The following is a 20,712-nucleotide window of genomic DNA, read 5'->3' on the forward strand; positions in this document are numbered from 1 at the left end:
AGTACTCTCATTAATGACCTACGTGATCACTTAAAATGCTACTGCTCATTGCACTTAAGGGGTACTTGAGTGGTATTTATGATTTGGGGGAATCCTTGGTTTCCTTTGGAATTATTCACTAAAGATACAAAGATATACCAAACTCAACTAATGTTCACTGCTGAACTGGTTCTGAGGGCCCAACAAGCTCATCATTTTTGAGCCCAAAGCCCCTGAGGTACATTCCAGGCCAGGTAGGGAGCATGCTCCCATCAGGATTCTTCTAGCTGTCCTCAACTGTGATCTGGGAGAACAGGACACTCAGGGCAAAGGAAATTGAACCTGGGCACTAAAATCAGTTCACAAAAAGTGCTCAGAGAGCTAACCATTGGGATGATGATCAAAGAAGCCCATCTTGGGTAGACAACTCTACCTTGGTCTTGTCATATAACGCATGGTTATCCAGGATCATCTTCCGCTCATGCGTGGCATAGCGTCGGAGGTCTCTCTCAAACTGCTGGATGAGATATAATTAAAATAAATGACTATCGAGTCTAGAATGCCTTCGATATTATGTGTTTAGAGATATCTAACTCTCTACACTGAGATATCTATTTATCTCCACTAAACATTCTCAAAGCAATTTTCTCCCTGAGGGCAAGGTTCTGTGATGACAGAGCTCTGTGCTTGCACCTCCACACCAGAATGTAAGCTCCCTGAAAATAGGAGCCTGGTTTGTTCATGACCATATTCTCTTCTCTAATAGTGCCTGGCACATAGAAGATGTACAGCAAATGTTTGTTGAATGAATAAATAAACGTTGGGAGGGTTGTCTCCAGGATAACAGCTGGCCCCAAGTAAATGCTGGATGAATAGTAGTTTTGTTTTTGTTTTGTTTTGGAATATTACTATTGTAAGAGAGGATGAGGAGTCAGAAGACCCAAATTACATCCTGGATTTTGTCCCTATTTGGCTGTGCATCTTTTGGCAAGTCACCCAGCTTCTCTGATCTTGATTTGTTGAACAGGAGGATGAAGGAAGTGAGTAAGGTTCCCTCTCACTCTAACAGTCTCTCAGATGAGATTCTGTAAAACTGATGGTTTGAGCCACTTGTCCCAGAATAGCATGTCCTATGGTCAAGGGTGGGCTCTAAGGCTGCAGGGAATGAAAGCTGAAGCCCAAGATAGAGGACAGTTGCCATTCAGGTCGTTTTACCTGAGAGCAGCACAGATCTAGAGATGCTGATCCTCCCCAGTGAGAGAAGGAAAGCGTGGGATAATGGCGCCCTCTAGTGGGAGGAGCCATCTCCTACTTTAGGAAAGCTCGTTGCTGTGGGGACCTTCCCCACCACCACCCCATGTGTAAGAAAACAGACTTTCCAAACAGAAGTCTTTGATAATGTGCCACAGGGGGAGCCAGGGCTGTGGACAAACAGGATGAAGCAGATTCTGGATGCAGCAGCTGCTGGTCTGTGAAAATATGACGGTGTTGTTTGGCATTGAGCTTCCTCCCAGCCCTGGGACACTATCTTCATGGCCCCACCCCTGCTGCCGCCCCCAGGATTTAGAGCAATGGCTGCTCACAATGTGTTGGGGAGGATGCGGATAATGAAGACAGTGAGAGACTGTCCTCAGCTCCCCAGTTATGTGTGCTGACAGATGTATTCCTGGACTCCTCTGCTAAAACCTCAGAACATTTCCCCATAGGCTGTAAGAAATGATAATAATGTTTTTTATCTGGAGAATAATATTTACTGAACACATATTTAGTGAGCATCTGCTATGTGCCAGGTATGCTCTCTGTGCTTAGACCATAACATGTCTACCCTGGTGGAGCTTGGATTTGATCAGAGGACACAGAAAAGACACAAGAACAGAATAAATAAATTATAGGATATGCTGAAAACTAAGTGCTGTGTACAGGGCAGGCTTCACTGAGAAGGTGGGGTTTTGAGCAAGGAATTGAAAAACGTGAAGGAGTTAGCCAAGTAGACTCTGGGGGGAGAGCTCTCCAGGCAGACAAACAGCTAGAACACAGCCTTAGCGAAAAGTGAGCCTGGCCCCTGAGAGCAGTAGGAGAGGAGTTCAGAGGCATTAAGGGCGTGAGAGGATCCTGCAGGGTCTTACGAGCCACTATAGGACCTTCCACGTTTACTCTGAATTAAATGGGGAGTCTCTGCAAGGTTTTTTTTTTTTTTTTTTAAAGATTTTATTTATTTATTTGACAGACAGAGATCACAAGTAGGCAGAGAGGCAGGCAGAGAGAGAGGAGGAGGCAGGCTCCCCGCTGAGCAGAGAGCCCGATGCGGGGCTCGATCCCAGGACCCTGAGATCATGACCTGAGCCGAAGGCAGAGGCTTTAACCCACTGAGCCACCCAAGCGCCCCATCTGCAAGGTTTTGGACAGGGGAGTAACATGATCTGATTTATAACAGGATCACTCAGCTGTACTGGGTGAGGACCAGTCAGGATGGCCATGGCTATAAACCAGGCAATGATATCCTCCTCAATATTTATGGAGAGTTTACCTTATGCCAGGCACTGGGCTGATTTCTTGCTTTATATTAATTTTCTGATGTGCTCTTTTGCTGTTAATATTTAACAACTTCTACAAGAGTCTGAAAGACTCTTTAGGTACCTCAAAGGGAACAGTTTTAAGTACACAGTTGGACTCAGAATTGTGCTGAGATGAGGGCATTGCTCGTTAAATGTTCATTACAATCCTGTAAGGCTAGAGCTGTTATTAGCCTGTTTTTCAGATGAAGAAAGGACTCCTAGAGAGCTTAAGTCATTACCTGTGACCACACAACCAATGACAGAGCTAGGACCTAGACTCCTGAATCCCAAAGCTCAGGTACTTTACCTGAGACAGTTCTGCCTTTTGCTTTAAAGCCTCTTTAGTTTCTCACAATGACCCTGTGAAACAGGCATGGCAAGGACAATGTCTTGTGTTTCAGATGAAGAAAGGCTGAACATTGAGCAGGGGTAATGGTTTCAGGCTGGCTGTGTCATTGGTCACAACAGACTTCAGAGATGGATCTAGAGCTGCTGCATACAGCTGTGCAAGTTGTGCACTGCAAAACTCTCAAGGGCACCATTCACATTTGTAGGCCCCAAATTGAGGTGAGATGAATAGATGAAATGTGTGGAGAATAATTCCTAGGCCCTGAAACCTTTGGGTAAAAAGGTGAAATTGAATTTCCCACCTATAGAATTTTAGACTAGAACTAATTCTGGTTGCCCACCAACAGGTATCAACCTGGAGACAAAACACACTATGTTCAGTGACTGCATAAATAGGGCATAAAGATAATAACATGAGTAGCTACCATATGCTGGGCACATGCCACATTTAAACCCATGCAGCCTCTCATTTAACCCAAATGGTGACATTGGAGGTGGGTACCACAGTTACTCACCACAGAGATGGCACAATTGGGGCTTAAAGAGGTTAAATCATTTAAAGTGGCCTGGCGAAAAGCTTAGTGTTCTATCAACACCTGCAGAACCAATAGCAGTAATTTCAAGGACTCTGAGAGAAGAGACTAGAATGTGCTGGAAATACACCCATCTTAAAGCAAAATGGACAAGAGGAAACCACTTCTGCCAGTGATTCCTGAGTGGCCTGACCTTGTATAACCTTGGACTTCCTTTTGGAACTCTTCCTTTTTTCAACAGACTCTGCGTTCCCAAAGATTCAGGTCAACAAGCTGCATTTATGATATATTGTTCCATCAGTTTTTCCAGCTTTCATGAATGAAAAATGTCAGCCAATATTTTTGGTGAGAGTAAGAAATTCTAGGGCCAAGATTGCAGCTCATGCAAAGGCACTGGGCACTTAACTCAAGGTTGAGGACAATTAATCTGTGTTATGTCATTCATCTACATAAAACCCTCTAAAGGCTCATGTCACTCAAAGTCATAGGTGGCTACCCTGGGACACTGATAGAAGGGAGGGGTGCTTACATCAGAGGGGGGAGCTCAAGCTGATGAGAATCAAATCAGGGTTACCGTTGTTGTGAATATAACATGGTGGGAGTGAGAGCTGCCCCTTGGCCAGCACCAACCACGTGGCCTGCGTGGTACTGAGGGCTTTGCCAGCTTCATCTCACCCATCCCTGCAGCCCCTCAGTAGGAGGTAGCTGAGGTCCCTAGGACCTGATGGAAAAACCAAGTCTTCAAGGACACAGGGAACTTATTAGAGATCCCCCAGCTGGTAGGAGGGAGAGCAGTGCCTCATGACCAGCTCTGGGAGAAGCCAAACCTGTGTGCTCAGCCACCTTGCTGCTTTCTCTGCATTGGTCCTCACACTCTAGCTACATCAGAAATATGAAATATGTGCAGGGCTTTTTTCAAACAGATTCCTGGGCACCATCCCCAAAGTTTCTGATTCAGGAGATCGGGGAGGGATGGTGGGATGGTGGGGTGGGGGGTGAGGGGTGGGAGATGGGGGGGATTTACACATCTCACCTGCTCCCAGGTGAGCAGCTGCCAGCCCAGGGCCACACTGTTCTAAATTAATTAGTCTCACTTGACTGCATGCAGGTAGAATGCCCAGTTCTGGAGGTTTCTGGGCACTCCTCCCGGTTACCCTGCTTCCACTGCCGCTGTCTCTCTCCTGAGCCCCAGCAGACCCAGCCTGTGTCTTTTGGACCCATATAGCACTTACCCGTGAGCCAGTCCAGCCCAGCAGGGCAAAGGCACGGCGCTCGTAGGGGCACATGACCAGGTCCACTCGGATGGCCTTCCAGGTCTTCCCCTCCTGCTGGCTGCACTTGCCACTGTCCACTCTCTGATGGTGCAATTTTAAAATCAGAAAGCATTTTTGAAAATGATCTAAAGCATCCACCTTCCTGCTAGGCAACTTTAATTTTTCAAATGTCGACTCCACAAGGTCACAGTATAAAAGTAATCCCTGAAAACAAACAGAAAGACATCAGGAAGACTCCCCAGTGGACAGGGTCTGCCGTTTTATACTGAGCTCTTAATGAATGCTCTCAACAGAAGCTTCACAGATTTGAGCAGAACGTGGCCATGTTTTGTCCTTGCTGTGTGAGTCCACTCGACCACACTGGGAGAGGAAGCCAGGAAGTGGATGTATTATCCTCTCTCTGCTGCAGAGGAATTTAGCAATTAGGCCAAAGCTCCAGAGAACCCCTCTCTTTACTTCTGAATTACAAGTCAGTGCTCAGAAACTTGCCTTATCCCTTTGAGGACAAAGACTGTCACTCTGTCCGCCTTGAGAGTGGCATAATGTTAGTGATGGTTATTTCACCTAGTGCTCCTGAGTCAGAAAGATAAAAAGTGATTCTAAGATGTGCCCAGCGATGCCCCAATTTGTCTGCTCGGTGGATAGGCAGGGAGATGGCAGTAATAAATGCTAAATCTGAGTGTCAACTAAAAAACCAAATAACCTTGAAAGAATTCAATCATAGCTATTAGGGTATGTGATTTGTTGTCCTTAGGTCAGATGTTCTCGAATTTTATCATCAGAAGCATTTGGAAAGTTTGTCACAGCAGGGTTTGTAGGGCCCTATGCCCAGAGTCATTCAGTGGAGGGAAGGAGGGAGGGCGAGACTCTGCATCTCTAACAGGTTCCCAGGATGCTGCTAGTCCAGGGACCACAGTTTGAGCACTACTGGTTCCGTTCATTTTGTTATAAGGAATGCTTTGCATTTCTTCTGCAGCCCTCCAAGAGACATTGTTTTGGTTCAGCCAAACGTTGAAGGGGATCATTTTTCTGACCTCAAAAGAGGGATCTCTAGCCCTTCATTGGCTCCCCCAGGAACGCTATTAGTAAGAACACAGCGTTTGGAGGGGACTGAGAGGGAAGCACTCATGTCCTGGAGACCCTCTGGGGAAGGTGGCAAATGTGGCCCTAGGGTGATCTAATCACCAGCTCAGGAAAACACAATTCTGCTTTTTAATGAAACTTACATAAATTAGTACATTATAGCAGCCTTGCTTGTAAATTTGAATTATGTACATTTGAAGAGTGAGCTATTAAAATATTCACAAGTCTTTCTTTAAAGTCAAATTTGCAAAAATACCCACCTCCCGCCAAAATCCACAAAACTGGCTTTCTAATAATTGTAAAATGTGTTTGCCCTTCTGCCACACTGGCTGGTCCTAGACAATGGGCCATCCTTGGGAGGGGCTTGCTTTGAATCTTGCAAGGCATTTGGGAAGGCATGCCTGGAATAAAATGTTGCTGTCTGCTTATTTAGGCACTTCCTTCTGCGTCTGCTGCAGGGCACCGTTGTCAAACACACACACACACACACACACACACACACCCCACACATCCCCTGATGTTGCTTCCTACTCTCTAGTCTGAGCTGTTTGGGGGCTCTATGTTCTACTGTTTCTTTCCTTGTTGCCCCCCCATTTCCCCTTCGGTAACTTCTTTCCTTCTTTGAAAATTCCTTTGAAGTTCCAGGCTCTGGCTGTAGATGGGAACATTTCCTACCAGCATGTTCTTTTCTTCCTACTGGAAACTAAGTGACTCCTGACAAAGAAGGAGAGCGAGGCCTTCCCCTGTTCCTTCCTCCCTCCCTCCCTGGGGTACTGTAGGAGAGGAGCGCTCAGCTCCGGAGGCTCCCTCCGCTTCTCACAAAGAGGGAGTCCCCGTGGCCCCAAGTTTAGTATCAGGTTCGACAGCAGGCCAGGGAGGATTGCGAGGCTAGAGGGTGAGGCCACCGCCTTATTTGACGGCCAGGATCCATCCGCCCGTGTGTTCTAATTCCCTGCAACCCCTTCTCAGAAGACTCTACATCCCCTATTCGAAATCTGTTTCTCAGCAGGAGTGAATATATTCTTTTCCCTAAAGAGTGTAAATACTTTGAATCTCTCAGCCTTCCAGGGACAGAGACCAACAGAGGAGTGAGCAGCCCTGACCAAGGTCCCACCCACCAGGGCCCACCCCCGCCCCTCCCTCCAGCAGTCCTCCCCTCCTTGGGCTGAGCTGTGCTGGCCAGGGAGAATTCAAGCTGAAGGAGCCTTGGCCGTGGGGACCCCCACCACAGAACAGTGCTCCAAGCTCCTTTTCCTCCCTCTCCGTGCACTGACCCAGGGGTCTTCTAGAAGGTTCGCATTCAGAGTCAGCTGACAGGCGGCTCCGACCAGCCCTGCCAGGCTGTTCTTCACAGTCAGGTAACGTAACGTAATGTAACGTGACGTAACTTAACATAACGCGTGCGTGCTGTGTGAGTATGCGCATGCGTTTGCCTGCGTGGGCGATTACCCGGATAATCTGAAAAATGCGAGTTGGGGTAAGAACGTCCGTGGAGTGAGGAGCGAGGTTGAGGTGGAAGATATGCACGCAGAGTTCCCAGCCGGGGTGGGAGGGACAGGTCCCAGGCTGCGGGGATGCGGGCAGACCTGGGACACCCAGCTGGCCCTCAGGGTCTGCTTCCAGAGGCCTGTTTGTCCGCGAGGGAAAAGCGGCCGCGCCCGCTCACTTCCGGGTCCCCTCACCTGGCGCCGGGCCTGGCTCTCAGCAGAACGCAAGGGACAATTGCGCAGGCGTGATTACGCCGACAGCCTGTGTTTAGTAGGCGTTCGCCCTTACTAGTCACTGTGTCAAGCGCTTTATCTGATTCTCCGTTAATCCTCCCGGTTAATGAAATGACAGAGCCTTGATATCCCTGTTTCGTAGATGAGGAATGGTTAAGCAAAGCGCCCCAGGTCATGGAGCCAGTAAACGGCAGGGTTGTCCTTTGAACGTACTAAATAAAACCCACAGGCTTAATGTTGGCCTCCACCCGCTGGCCCATCTCTTTGCTTGGAGGGCAGACATATGACTGCCTCAAACGGAGGAAAGACGAGAGGAAGGAAGGCTCCTTGTCCCCATGTCCCCATTCCTCCATCCCTGTCTTAGTCCGGGACAGCCTTAGGGCATGGGGAGCGTGGTGTCTAAAAACTGAGGCTGAGGGGCGCCTGGGTGGCTCAGTGGGTTAAAGCCTCTGCCTTCAGCTCAGGTCATGATCCCAGGGTCCTGGGATCTAGCCTGGCATCGGGTTCTCTGCTTGGCAGGGAGCCTGCTTCCTCCTCTCTCTCTGCCTGCCTCTCTGCCTGCTTGTGATCTCTGTCTGTCAAATAAATAAATAAAATCTTAAAAAAATAAATAAATAAAAACCAAGGCTGAATAGGTCCTCACAGGGAACCCTGGCCTTGCAGTCCCCACCCAGGGCCTTAGTGCACTGTCTATGCAGGGTACTTAGTGTACTATCCATGAGAGAGTCCCACCTTTCCTGCTCAAGTAGAGCAGAGGGGCCCATGTAGGTGGGGCTGACTCTTCCTCATGCTGCCTTCTCCTGGTTTGGCCGGTAAGGATCACTCTCAGGGTCCCTGGATCCACTCTTCTGAGAAGGACAGAGTGGGCTGGGGATGGCCTTACAGATGAATTTGGATCTGGTTCCCATGTTGGGTCCTCCCTTTTTGTGCTCCTGGTTCCAGGGTGTTGTGTTTCTGGCTCTTATTTTCACTTGATCTGAGGTTTCTCTCTTTCTGCCCTATCAGGGAGCATGGCCCACACCCAGCAGGGGCCAGCTTGCTCAGGAAGGATGCAGCTGGGCCAGAAAAACACCAGCCCCAGGCTTGTCAGCCCACCAGTCCTGTAGGTCCCTGGGGTGGAGCCCTCTGGTCTCTTTGGGAAGTAGAGTTCTCACTGGAGTGGGGCACCAGTCAGGGCCCTGCAGGGGGCTCTCCCTGCTGCCCATCCTTCACCTCCTCTGCTGGTAGGTAGCCTAGGAGAAGTCTCCTTAGTGAGTCTCTCATCTCCTTAGTGGGTCGGTGCTTCTGAGCTCATCTTGTCTTCATGAGTTTCCTTTTTCCCATCTCAGGACAAAGTCAAGGTGGTTGTTGAACAGAAGAGAGTTCCAGGCACCAGCGACACCTCCTGGCTGATTCTATCCCAGTCCTAGCAGTCCTGCCTGACGCCTAAACTGGGCTGCCCATCTCATATCTCCCAGGTCTGTACATACTCTCCATTTGTTTCGGAGATGTAATGCTCCTGAACATCCAACACAGACATACACGCCCTTGGCCCCGTTGGAAACAGGACAAGTGTGTATATGCAAGATTGATATTCACAACATGGACTCTAAGGACCCCAGGCGGGTAAGTTTCATTGGGTGTCATGTGACATTGTGTAAGCTGTTGCAAATCATTGACAATCAGATAGTTATTACAAAATTATGAGGTAAACAGTATGCAAAATTCAGTGGTATTAATGGACTGCTTGAGTGTCCAAACATCTACTTTTGATCCTTCTTCTTACCTTCCTTTCCCATAAGTTTATCACTTTCGGTAAAAGTTGTTCCTCGTCTTCATCTGTTGACCCGGGGCTGGTAATTAAAAAATCTACATCATGCCCAATCTTCTTACCTCTGAACAAAAAAAAGTATAAAATCGAAATGGATTAGTTTTTTAGCTCCCAATTTTTAAAAGTCACCTTTGTTTCTATGTCCTCTGCTCAAGGTTTGAGCATCACAAAATGCTCATGATAAATTTTTTAAAAATATCCTTGTTGTACAACTTCTACTCTTCGTAGAATAACTTTATGACAGAAAAAAAATCACACATAGTACGTATGTGATTACATATGCATGGGTAAAAAAATAACAAAGGAAATTATTTCTTCTGCACTCACCCCCACATGTCCATACAGAGACAAGAATGGCGACAAGCAAACCAAGAACTATGATACAAGAGAGGGCTCTCGGAATTAGGGCATTGACTGAAGGCATTTTCTTAGATTTGATCTTCCTCTCCCACTTGCTCCCTCACTTCAGATTTGGCCAAAAGCAAGCAGGTAAGAGGGCCACAGGGAGAGCTGGAGGAGTGGAGGGGTGGGAGGCAAGGAATCTCCAACATCCAACGAGGAACACATTTCTGTGAAGAGTTTGTTCATTCTACTCATTGATTTGGCCAATATTTCTTGAGTACCTGTTTTATGCCAGGCTCCTGATTCTCACAGAGCACTAACATCTACAAACTAAGTGAGGGAAAGGATGTATACAAACGGATGACTTGGCAGGTAGCCTTGAGGTAGTCTGTCTGGCCGAGCCTGGAGGAGGAGGTAGTATCTGAATTGAGTCTTAAAAGATGAGGAGAAGTCGGCCAGGTGACAATTTGAGGAAAACTAGTCCAAGCAGAAGGGACTGACGAGCAAGTCATAGAGGCATGAAACAGCTCTGTGTGTGCAAAGACAAGGCATTTGGGGTTTCTGGGGTGGAAACGTGAGGTACAAAAGATGAGACCACAGATGAGACGGTACCAGATCACCAAAGGCCTTTGTGTCATGCTCAGAAGCCTGAACTTCTGAATATAGGGAGCCACTGAAGGTGTTAGAGCAGGAGAGGCAAAAGGAGCTCTCATTCTCTACCTCCGGAATCCTCCTGTCATGGTGACGAAGGCTTCAGGCAGAAATGCCCAGACGGCCTCTTTAACCAGCATGCAAACTGCCTCTGCTTCTGCCCTGGTCACGCAGCTGACGAGGTCTTCATAATAGAGGAATCCTGAGGGACCATTGAACAGGTCAATGGAGAGAGTGACACATGACATGACCAGCCCTCTGTGGGAGGGGATTCTGCCCCCAGATAGAGCAAACATGACCAGAGGCATCACCAAACTCTTTCCCCAGAGATGAGTGTGTTCTCTATGCTAGTGGTTGTGAATTTTTCATGGTAATAATGACTCTGCTTTCTGACTTGTAAGAAAGAGACTTAAAATTGCCTGACGAAGAAAGAGCCTATATTTCATATCCATCTGGAAAGCAAGCTGTTCAAAGAGGACTTCTTATTGAAGAACCAGCCTTCTTGACCAATAAACTGTCTCCTATGAATCTTGAAAGATAATGCATATAGATTTAGGAGGGGAAGATTCGGACTTGGAAAGTGGTGGATGGAAGTTCAGACACAGTTGTGATAATGATTTGGTTATTCCCACAGACCCGTGGAGGGAGCTTCCTCCAAAAATTAAAAATAGAATGAGTATGTGATCCAGCAATCCTGCCTCTGGGACTACAACTGAAGGAAATGAAAATGCTATGTCAAAGGGATTCATGCAGCGCCGTGTTCACAGCAGTGTTATTCACAATAACTAAGACTGCTGTCTTAGGAAACAAACTAAATATCCAACAGTGGATGGATAAAGGAGTTGTGGGGTGTGTGTGTTTGTATGGATATTATTCAACCACTGAAGTGAGGAAATCCTGCCATTTGCAACTACATGGATGTACCTTGAGGACATAATGTTAAGTGAAATAAGTCAAGAGAAAGACAGATATTCTATAATCTCACTAAAGTGTGAAATCTAAAACCAAAAACTCGTAGGAGAGAAATCAGAATTGTGGTTATCGGAGGCAAGGGTGAGTGGTGGAGGAATTGCAAGAAGGTGGTCAAAAAAGTACGAACTTCTAGTTACAAGAGAAATAAGTACCAGGGATGTAATATACCACAGGATGGCTGTTCTCAACACTGCTGGATGTGGCTTGCTCTCTCCAATTGCAGTTTTATTGTATTTCTATTACATGTTGAAAGTAAATGTTTAAAACACATACATCTTTTTGGCCCTTTATTTGCATTTCTTCATTAAAATGTATACCACAGCCTTCCATAAATGGAAACACCCAAGCCACCACCTTCAACCTGTAGGAAGTCCTGCCAGCCTTCAGCTATCTCACCATAGTCTTGTCTTCTCAAGCTGGTGGGTCCTGAGCGGTTAGATCAACCATCTGTCTAGATTTGCACCCTTTCCCTTCTATTTACTGGTGTCTTGTGGTTTCTAAAACAGATCCACATTTGTGCCAGCAATGACTCTTGGTTTGCTCAAATATTTTTTACTCCTCAATCTTTACGTCCATTTTCTGCCCTTGACTCCGCTCCCACACCTTTCCCCCAAGGGAGACAGCCAGGACCAAACATCTAGAGCCAGTTCAGTATGAACCAGATCAACAGGGCAATCCGGTGTGATGCCTGGATGCAGAAATGACAGGAGCTCTCTTGTAGAGAGTCTATGCCCTGTGCCAGGACTGGTGCTAAGGACTTTGCCAGCATGATCTGATTTATTCCCCATTAACTAGCAATGTTACCCCCCTTTTATAGACACGGTAGCTTAGGCTTAGAAACTTAAATAAGCTTGCTCAAGATCATGCCCAGTGTTGGAGCCAGGATTTGGATCCAGTCTGTCTGATTCCAAAAGCTTGTGCTTTTAACCAAGTACAAAAAAAGAGAGCAAACAAGTGACCCACGTTACCAAGGTTGGAGTTGAAGTTCAGCTGACTTAGCTCTACCACCACCTGATGAGCCCCTGACCACAGCAGGAGATCTGTAGGCAGGAAAGTTTACCTGCTTTCTGCATTGGCGTGAATTTCAGGGTTTTGTCCAGCTTTATTTTATTCAGAGTTCTGTAACCCATTCTGAACCATTTCTCAGAAGTCTTCAGTCCCACTCCAAACACAGAAGTAAAGAGCTGAAACAGAGGGAAAGGCATGCCTTTAGTTTCTGAAATGATCACTATGACAATGAAGCAACACTTTTCAAGGTCAAGGGATTAGGAAAGCACATGAGGAAATTTCTGACCCAGTTTCTCCTGAATATGACAAGCAGGTGGGTGATGGTAACTTTGGACAGAGCTTTAGGTTTCAGGAGGGTCTTCTCCTGACACGTGTTATGAAAGGGAACAGAAGTGAGGAGGCGGGGCCTGGCACCTGCCCAGGCTTCTGTGTACTCTGATGGTCGCTTGCCTGTGCCGTCCATGAGTGACAGCAGCTTCCTCTGTCGGGCACTTCTCTTGGCCCAGGGTCCCTTACACACACTCATGCTCTGCTTATTTTAAGAGGGATTCTCATGTAGGTTGTATGCATTCCTGACCATCGCCCAGCTGATAGCCCAAACTTGAATCCAAGCTGCCTATACTCTAAGCCTTGGCTCCTGCCTATAAACACCTTTAGGCCTATGCCTCACCCCAGAACCGAAGGGCTGGGCAGAAATCTCTGTCACCTGCACCTCCAGGATGGGGCACACTGGGGGGTAATAGGTCCTGCTTCAGGGGAGAGCAGGATGCAGTGAGGAGCTTCTGACACAGGTTTGCTCTTTACCAGCAGGTTTGTTTTGTCCCATGGTCCCAGTGTCCCCATGATATTTGTACCCATGAGTGACAGATGCTGGAAGATAATTTGTACCTCAGCATAGCAGTAAGCTCATACACCCGTATTTATCTGGGCATCTGCTTCCTAGACCACAATTTGGACTGATTGTGTCCCCCTCCATCCATTAGTTGAAGCCCTAATGCTCTGGTGGTGGTATTTGGAGATCAGGCCTTAGGGAGGTGATTAGGTTTAGATGAGGTCATGACAGTAGGGCCCTCATGAGGGGACTAGTGCCTTAATAAGAAGAGAGACCACAAGGGTGCTTGGGTGGCTTAGTGGCTAAGCATCTGCCTTCAGCTCAGGTCATGATCCCATGGTCCTGGGATCAAGGTCCACATCAGGCTGCCTGCTCAGCCAGAGCCTGCTTCTCTCTCTCCCATTCCTCCTGCTTGTGTTCCCTCTATTGCTGTGTGTCTCTCTCTCAAATAAATGAATAAGTAATTTTTTTTTCCCCAAAAAAGAGGCCCCATGGGACTTCCCCTCCATGTGTGTCTTGTGAGGGCATGTTGAGAAGGTGGCCATCTGCAAGCCAGGAAGAGAGCCCTAACCCGAACCTGACCATGCTGGCCCTCGCTCTCAGGCTTCCAGGCTCCAGACTCTAAGAAAAGTAATATTTGTTGTTTAATCCACCCAGTCTGTGGCATTTTGTCATGGTAACCCAAGCTGATACGACCACTTAGAATAAGTAATAGGATTAACTGAAAAAACATTTTCTTTTTTTTTTTTTTAAAGATTTTATTTATTTATTTGACAGACAGAGATCACAAGTAGGCAGAGAGAGAGGAGGAAGCAGGCTCCCAGCTGAGCAGAGAGCCTGGCGCAGGGCTGGATTCCCAGGACCCTGAGATCATGACCCGAGCCGAAGGCAGAGGCTTTAACCCACTGAGCCACCCAGGTGCCCTGAAAAAACATTTTCAATAAATACATCTAAAATTACTTACTTTGAAGGACTGATATCGTTCATCATTTAACACAGCTTTAACTTCAGAACTTTCTCCATCTTCAATAATTTCCTGCATGGACAGTTGAAAAATATTTTACAGTAGTGATGGTGAAAAATCAGAGTCTAGGGCTCTCAAATTCCCAGATCTAGTAGCTTGATTGTTCATGAAATGTATGCCTGTTCCCTCAGAATGTTTCCCTAGCCAATCTAGACAAAATAAGAGACTTCCTGTAAGTTTAGAAATCTCAGCTCATTCCGAGTACTCCTTTATAGTTGTCAGGGATGAAGGCACAGAAGGGTCTAAGTCCAACTCCACAGAAACCAAACCAAAATTTTCACCAATAGTGTGCCTAAATGTCTGTGATAATTTTCTCTTCAATGACTATGAACTAGCTGAGACAAAAGGACTTCTCACCTGAGCAGGTTAATTTTGGAACCATTGAAAAACCAATCCAAGTTCAGGCTCTTAGGACATCTAGCTCTAAACAGAATTGAGATGATTTTCCTTGAATACTTTACCTTGCACTTAACTTTATTGAAACTTAACTCATGGATGGCCAACTTTGCTAGGGAATCCTTAAACATTATTATTACATAAATAATCCCCCATTCCGGGCTCTCTTGTTGGAACACACAGGGAGAGATGCAGAATCAGGTAAACTGCCTGGTCACTCCCACCACCATTCTGGAGGGCAGCATCCCGTAAGAGAAACTGAGGTCCTTCCCACAGCCTGTGTTTGAAGACGGACCATCCCCTGCTGTCAAGCTTTTAGGACACTTGAGTGTTCTACCGTGATCAATGATAGTATGGGAGAGTTCTGTTTCCACTAGCTTTGTCCCATGTACCCCCAGCTGTGAGAATACTGGAGTATGGAGTCTATCTGTCCATCTCTCTCTCTGTCTTTCTATCTATCCATCCATCTATCCGTCCGTCCATCCCACATCTACATAGTTGACAGGAAAATCTATTAACTGCATTTACTTCCCCCTCTTCCCTACATATTAGGAAATAGGACAAATCACATTTCACCCTTACCTCTATGACACACTTCACTTTGTCCTCCAGGCAGGGAATTCCTTCCGTGTCCTTCATACTGATGATTGTGAATGGCAGGGATTTAAGTACGGAAGCTGCTCTCATAAATGCCAGGCAGAAGACTTCATTTTCTCTGAACTCGTAGTTTTCAGCCAGTACCTCAAAGGCATCCTGAAGAATGAAACCAGGTAAGCAAACCACCATCTGTTCCCGGCCCCTGAACTAGCTAGCAGTCACCTGCAAAGGCCTCTTGCTCTTCTTGAGTGTTGAAATACCTCCTGAAGGGTGAGATTGGCTCTCCCATATCTTTGCACCCCTACCTTTTAATGAAGGGAGTTGAATTGAAAAGACAGCTGAAAAAAAAAAAAAAAAGCTCACAGAGCACTTCCTAAGGAAGCTTTGAGTTCACTGCCATTAGGTAATTAGGTATTCAGGAATGATTTAACCAAAGCCCGATCTCATGCTCACTGCATCCTACTAGTCATTACTCAGCAAGATGCTGCCCTCTTTCCCTGGAGACTTCCCCACCAGCCTGTGGCCAGGATTCTGCCTTTATCACTGGGCACTTTCATCTCTTAGCTTGTATGTAAAACACAGTCCTCACCTACCATGGGCATATTGAATGAACGAAGGGGTGTGATCAGAGTGCCACAGACCCAGGGCAGGTTGTCTATAGTAAGGCGCATTTGCATTTCAGTAGCTGTAGCTGTGTGGCATCCTGCTCCCACGCCCAGTACTGCTGTTCCCTGGTCTTCCTTGTACAGGTGGGGCCAGAAGTCTAGACATGAGAATTTTGTATTTGATAGACTAACTGCATGTTTTAACCACCTGACTACTTTCTCTAGGCTGGGAGACAAACAGCTGTGGGCTTGTTAGGGTCATTTGAAACACAATTGCCAAACTTCAGGGCTGGGTGGGGCTTTAGAGAGAATCTAGCTGATTTATAGTTGAATGGATATGGCTCAGAGAGAAGTGACTTGCCCAAGATCAGAAAGGTGAGAATCCAGATCTGCTGTCTCTCAGTGTTTGGCTGCCCAGGAAGGGCTGTTTATGCTTTATTGTTGTTTCTTTGGAACTTGCTCTGACTATGTTTTGGACTAATTACAGTATTCGGTTTTTCCAAATACTTGTCTTTGACAACTGTTGTGCCCCAAAGTGTCAATTCTCAATAAATAGTAACTTAAAACCCTCTCTAAAAAATATACATATATTTCCAAATGTATTTGTCCATTTCTAGGACAGAAGTAGATCCATTTTTGACAAAAAGAGGAGTCAGAGATCAGGCAAAGGGGCTAAGTGAGTGTGGGGAAAACATTCCTAAATTTTTCAGAAGATTTCATTATTGGATTTGTAAATCTGTGGAAAGAAGCTGCATGCCCTTCATTTGCCCTGGATGTTGTAAAGCCCCTTACCGTGAAGATTTGGTTACAGTTGTTTAAAGTGGTTCTTCTCTGACATGCGTATTGAGAGATCTTTTTTATAACAAGTGGTGGAGTCTTCTGGAGCTCTGGGTTGGGACTAGCTGAATAGTCTCTTTTCACCTAAACAAATGCATAAGCGTCCATTTTTAATAACAATTGATAGTAATAATAATAGATATTATGAAGAAAAAAATTGGCAGCAGTTTGATGGCAATTGTCTCTGGAGAGATGATAAAATTATTGGAGAGTCAAAGTTTATGGTATGCGCATCTCTAATATTCAGATTTGCTATTGTTACCATGTAATATTTTACATCAAGAAAAATAAACATGAAAAAGAACTATCAATTAAGTACCATTTTCCTTTTCCATGAACTTAAATAGTCATGGTCTGAACCTTCCAGATGGTTCTAACATGAATAGTGAAGGACTTGGAATTAAGGGTCCAACTTTCCTTATTTTTTTCCTTATGAATGACCATATAAGAAAAACAAACAAACAAACAAACAAACAAAAACAGGTGTCCTCTGCTCTTCTGGCTACCAGAACATCAAGGCTTCCACATTTTGAAATATTTGTGTATAGTCTTGTTCATAAAACTAGCTACCATTTATTGGGTGCTGTAGATCAGGCTCTGTGGTAAGCGCTTTGCCTTATGTCACTCTAGTTCTCATAACCATCTTGTCAGGCAGGGCCTATTGCTATCTTATATTGTAGAGGAGGAAAAGGAAGCTCAGAATAGCTGAGTCACTTTCCCGAGGTCACACTGGGAGTAAGCAGAAAACCTGGATCTAACCCAGGTCTGTTGATTCCTACAGCCCATGTTCCTAATCCTCAAGTGAAAGGCAAAGAAAGTCACAACCATAACACTTACAAGCTGGTGTTTCCCTGTCGTCTCCACTGGTCTTCCTGCTGCCATGGATTCTATCAGCCAGGAGACATCAAGTAGTTCTAGCTGTGAGCTGGCTTTTAGATTCTGTCCCTGCAGCCACTCCAGGACCTCTGAGCCCGAGTTGTTTTCTGCCACAATGTGGGTGATGGAATCACTGCAGAAGGCAAAGCAGCATTAAGGGCTGAAGGGGATTTCTTTCTTTTTTTTTTTTTTTTTTAGATTTTATTTATTTATTTGACAGAGAGAGAGAGAGAGATCACAAGTAGGCGGAGAGGCAGGCAGAGAGATAGGAGGAAGCAGGCTCCCCGCTGAGCAGAGAGCCCGATGCGGGGCTCGATCCCACGACCCCAGGATCACGACCCGAGCCGAAGGCAGAGGCCCTAACCCACTGAGCCACCCAGGCGCCCCAGGGCTGAAGGGGATTTCAAGCAAGGAGTGCTCCTCTTACCTCAGGGTGTTTGGGACATTCTGTCTAATGAAGAAAAATGCATACTAGACCTGACCGTAGGCACAGAGAATTTAGGCCTCCACAGAAGGGAATTCTGTATTAATTAGTGTAGCCTTGGTGGTCTATGTTACATTAAGAAAACATTAACAAGACTGTGGTCTTTGGAAAACCAAAGTCCAGAGAAGATGGAAGATAAGAAATTGTTGGTTAAAAAAGCACTCTTCGTGTGGCCTTGATGGGTCATTTCATTTTTATTTGTAGAGGGCTTCAGCCTGGTGCCTTTCCAACTGACTGACTCTGACCCGCAGTGAGAAATACATTTTATATCATGACCTAAAATAGAAAGAGATACATGTAGATATGCTTGTAATATCCTGTTAAATTGATCTCACAACCCATTAATAGATGGTGACCAGATTTGAGGAAATACTGCTTTCCGTGTTTTTCAAAGCACGGTCTAGTGGTGGAGGATAGGTGGGAAGCTTTCCCCCAGTAACCACTGAGCCCATAGTATGTTTCAGCATGATCCCGGTATCTTTCACTTTCTCACTTAATACTCCCAAAGCTCCTCAAGGAAGTATTAACATTATTCACACTTCAAAAATGGGGAAACTGAACAACAGCGTTTACGTGACACTCTGAAGGTCACACAGCTAGTAAATGGTATTGATCCTTTTTGATTGTCTCTTTCTGGGGCAAGTATATTATTTCTGGTTTTCAATAAGTCGTGAGTCAGCATCATATCATTGGATCCAATGTTTTTTAAGGCTTTTTCCATTCAAATAATCTATGAATCTGGGAGATAGTAAGATGCATATCTAGGCATCCAAGAGAAAAGCAGAATTCTTTTCTCTTGCCACTTCTCTTCTTTGACTTCCTCTTTCTCTTTCTCCTTTTTTGGATTGACTCTTGGATCCACTGGGTGTTTTTTGGTTCATTGTTATATTCACAGCCCTAGGTTCCTTGTGATGGTGTGGTAGGAAGTTGGATACCAAAGAAGAAAAGGGAAGTTTCTGTATATTAGTATTTTATGTGAAGCAGACAGTTAATGATATGACAAGACGTGAGGCTTGGACAGGATCTGCAAGTGGTATGCAGAGAAGGAGAAGAGCTGATGTGAGCTGGGAGAGGCAGGATGGCTTTGTGGAAGGAGGGGTTTGTGTCCAGTCTAGATGGATGGGGAGGAATAGGGACCTGGAAGGCAGAACTTCAGGCCCTCCTGGAAGAAAAGATTCAGAGACCAGAAGGAAAGTAAGAGAATGGGCTGGACTAGAGTGAAGAGTTTATGTTGGGAAGTAGTTGTAGACATGGCTGAGTCAGTTAGGACAACCATGTTATAGAAGGTCTTAGAACCCTGGTTGAGGAGGTTGCATATCATTTTCTGGGGTTGTGGAACCAGTGAAGGATTTCGTGAGCAGAACATGCATAGCCTCAGTATGTCATTTTAAAAGGCTAATCTGGGGGCATCTGGGTGGCTTAGTCGTTAAGCATCTGCCTTCCTCTCGAGTCATGATCCCAGGGTCCTGGGATCGAGCCCCACGTTGGGCTCTCCACTCAGCAGGAAGCCTGCTTCTCCCTCTCCAACTCCCCCTGCTTGTGTCTCTCTCCCTGTCAAATAAATAATTTTTTTAAAAAATCTTAAAAAAAAAAAAAGAAAAAGAAAAAGGCTAATCTGGTCCACACAGTAATTTGGAGGGGAGAGTGATGGGTGGGAAGGGTTGGGAGCTGCTTAGAATGAAATCATGAGGGGCACCTGGGTGGCTTGGTTAAGCAACTGCCTTTGGCTCAGGTCACGATCCCAGGGTCCTGGGGTCGAGCCCTGTGTTGGGCTTCTTGCTCAGCGTGGATCCTGCTTCTCCTTCTCCCTCTGTCTGCTACTCTGCCTGCTTGTGCTCTCTCTGTCAAATAAAATTGAAGAAGAAGAAGAAAAAGAAGAAGAAGAAGAGGGGGAGGGGGGAGGGGGATGATAATGAAATCATGACCACATGTGAGATGATTCTAACCCTACCCAAGATGGAGAAGCCACACAGAGGCTATCAGGTTCTCTGAGCTCTAAACCTCACAGAGAGGCAAAAGTGTTGAAGGGGGGCCCTGGGGGTCATCTTCCAAATTCAGGCCCCTTGCCATCCACTCTTACCTCCCCTGCCCCACCACTGCTTTCTCTTCGCTGGGGATGTCTCTGGACCCATCCCTGCCTCTAGCAGAGTAGCCAGAATACCTGGGGATGTGTGGGGATGCTATATCAGGATCCACCAACAATATAACATACAGGTGTACCCAGAAGAAAAGACCAGAGAAGACTATTCCACAATACTCCAGACTGTTAGGAAAAAATAAACACACATACACACACAGACACACACACACACACACGTTTATTCTTACTCAGTCTTCACAAGGTGGGCAATATCATTTCAGATGAGAAAACCAAGGCTTGTGGAGGCTCTGTGAAGCCAGGATTCAAACCCAGCTGTGCATGACTCAAGCAAACTCTTAACGTTCTGCTAGACTGTGGTTAGACCCCTGAGTGAGGTGTTGTTTGTTTTAAGTTTTTTTTTCCTATATTTTCCCACTTTCTGTCATGAACCATCTATCATCACTTTCTACTTAGGGGGAAAAATACACATGAATGTCATTTTTAAGGGCGAAATCTGGGTCTGGGGCTGAGGTGGTACCTGCCTTGGCCCTGGAGTCCTCAGTTCTTTCCTTATACTAAGAGAGGACAGAAGCCCCAGGCAGCAGCCCCAAACTTCTCCCAAAGACCCCAGGGTGCTGTGGAGATGACTGTTCCTGAAATGTCAGTGGATTTCTTTAAGTGCACCTAGTTTCTTTCTTTCTTTCT

The 20,712-nt window shown here is 46.0% G+C and overlaps 1 protein-coding gene across 5 annotated transcripts in view; it reads right to left on the minus strand.

Moving 5' to 3' along the window:
* DNTT (DNA nucleotidylexotransferase) overlaps nucleotides 1-20,712 on the minus strand; it is a 30,915-nt gene that overhangs the window by 3,833 nt on the left and 6,370 nt on the right. The window contains exons 2-10 of one of the 5 annotated variants that reach the window (XM_080823278.1): nucleotides 17,405-17,576; nucleotides 16,523-16,651; nucleotides 15,111-15,281; nucleotides 14,073-14,144; nucleotides 12,329-12,452; nucleotides 10,366-10,498; nucleotides 9,259-9,367; nucleotides 4,648-4,893; nucleotides 413-496 (exon numbers count right to left, since the gene is read on the minus strand). In XM_080823278.1, coding sequence (XP_080679404.1) covers nucleotides 413-496; nucleotides 4,648-4,893; nucleotides 9,259-9,367; nucleotides 10,366-10,498; nucleotides 12,329-12,452; nucleotides 14,073-14,144; nucleotides 15,111-15,281; nucleotides 16,523-16,651; nucleotides 17,405-17,576 — 1,240 coding nt within the window. Of the gene's footprint in view, nucleotides 1-365; nucleotides 497-4,647; nucleotides 4,894-9,258; nucleotides 9,368-10,365; nucleotides 10,499-12,328; nucleotides 12,453-14,072; nucleotides 14,145-15,110; nucleotides 15,282-16,522; nucleotides 16,652-17,404; nucleotides 17,577-20,712 lie in introns of all 5 variants that reach the window. The other 4 variants (XM_080823281.1, XM_080823279.1, XM_080823280.1 and 1 more) reach the window with 4 other exon arrangements.

This window comes from Martes martes (assembly GCF_963455335.1).
Source record: "Martes martes genome assembly, chromosome: 14".
Classification (NCBI taxonomy): Eukaryota; Metazoa; Chordata; class Mammalia; order Carnivora; family Mustelidae; genus Martes; species Martes martes.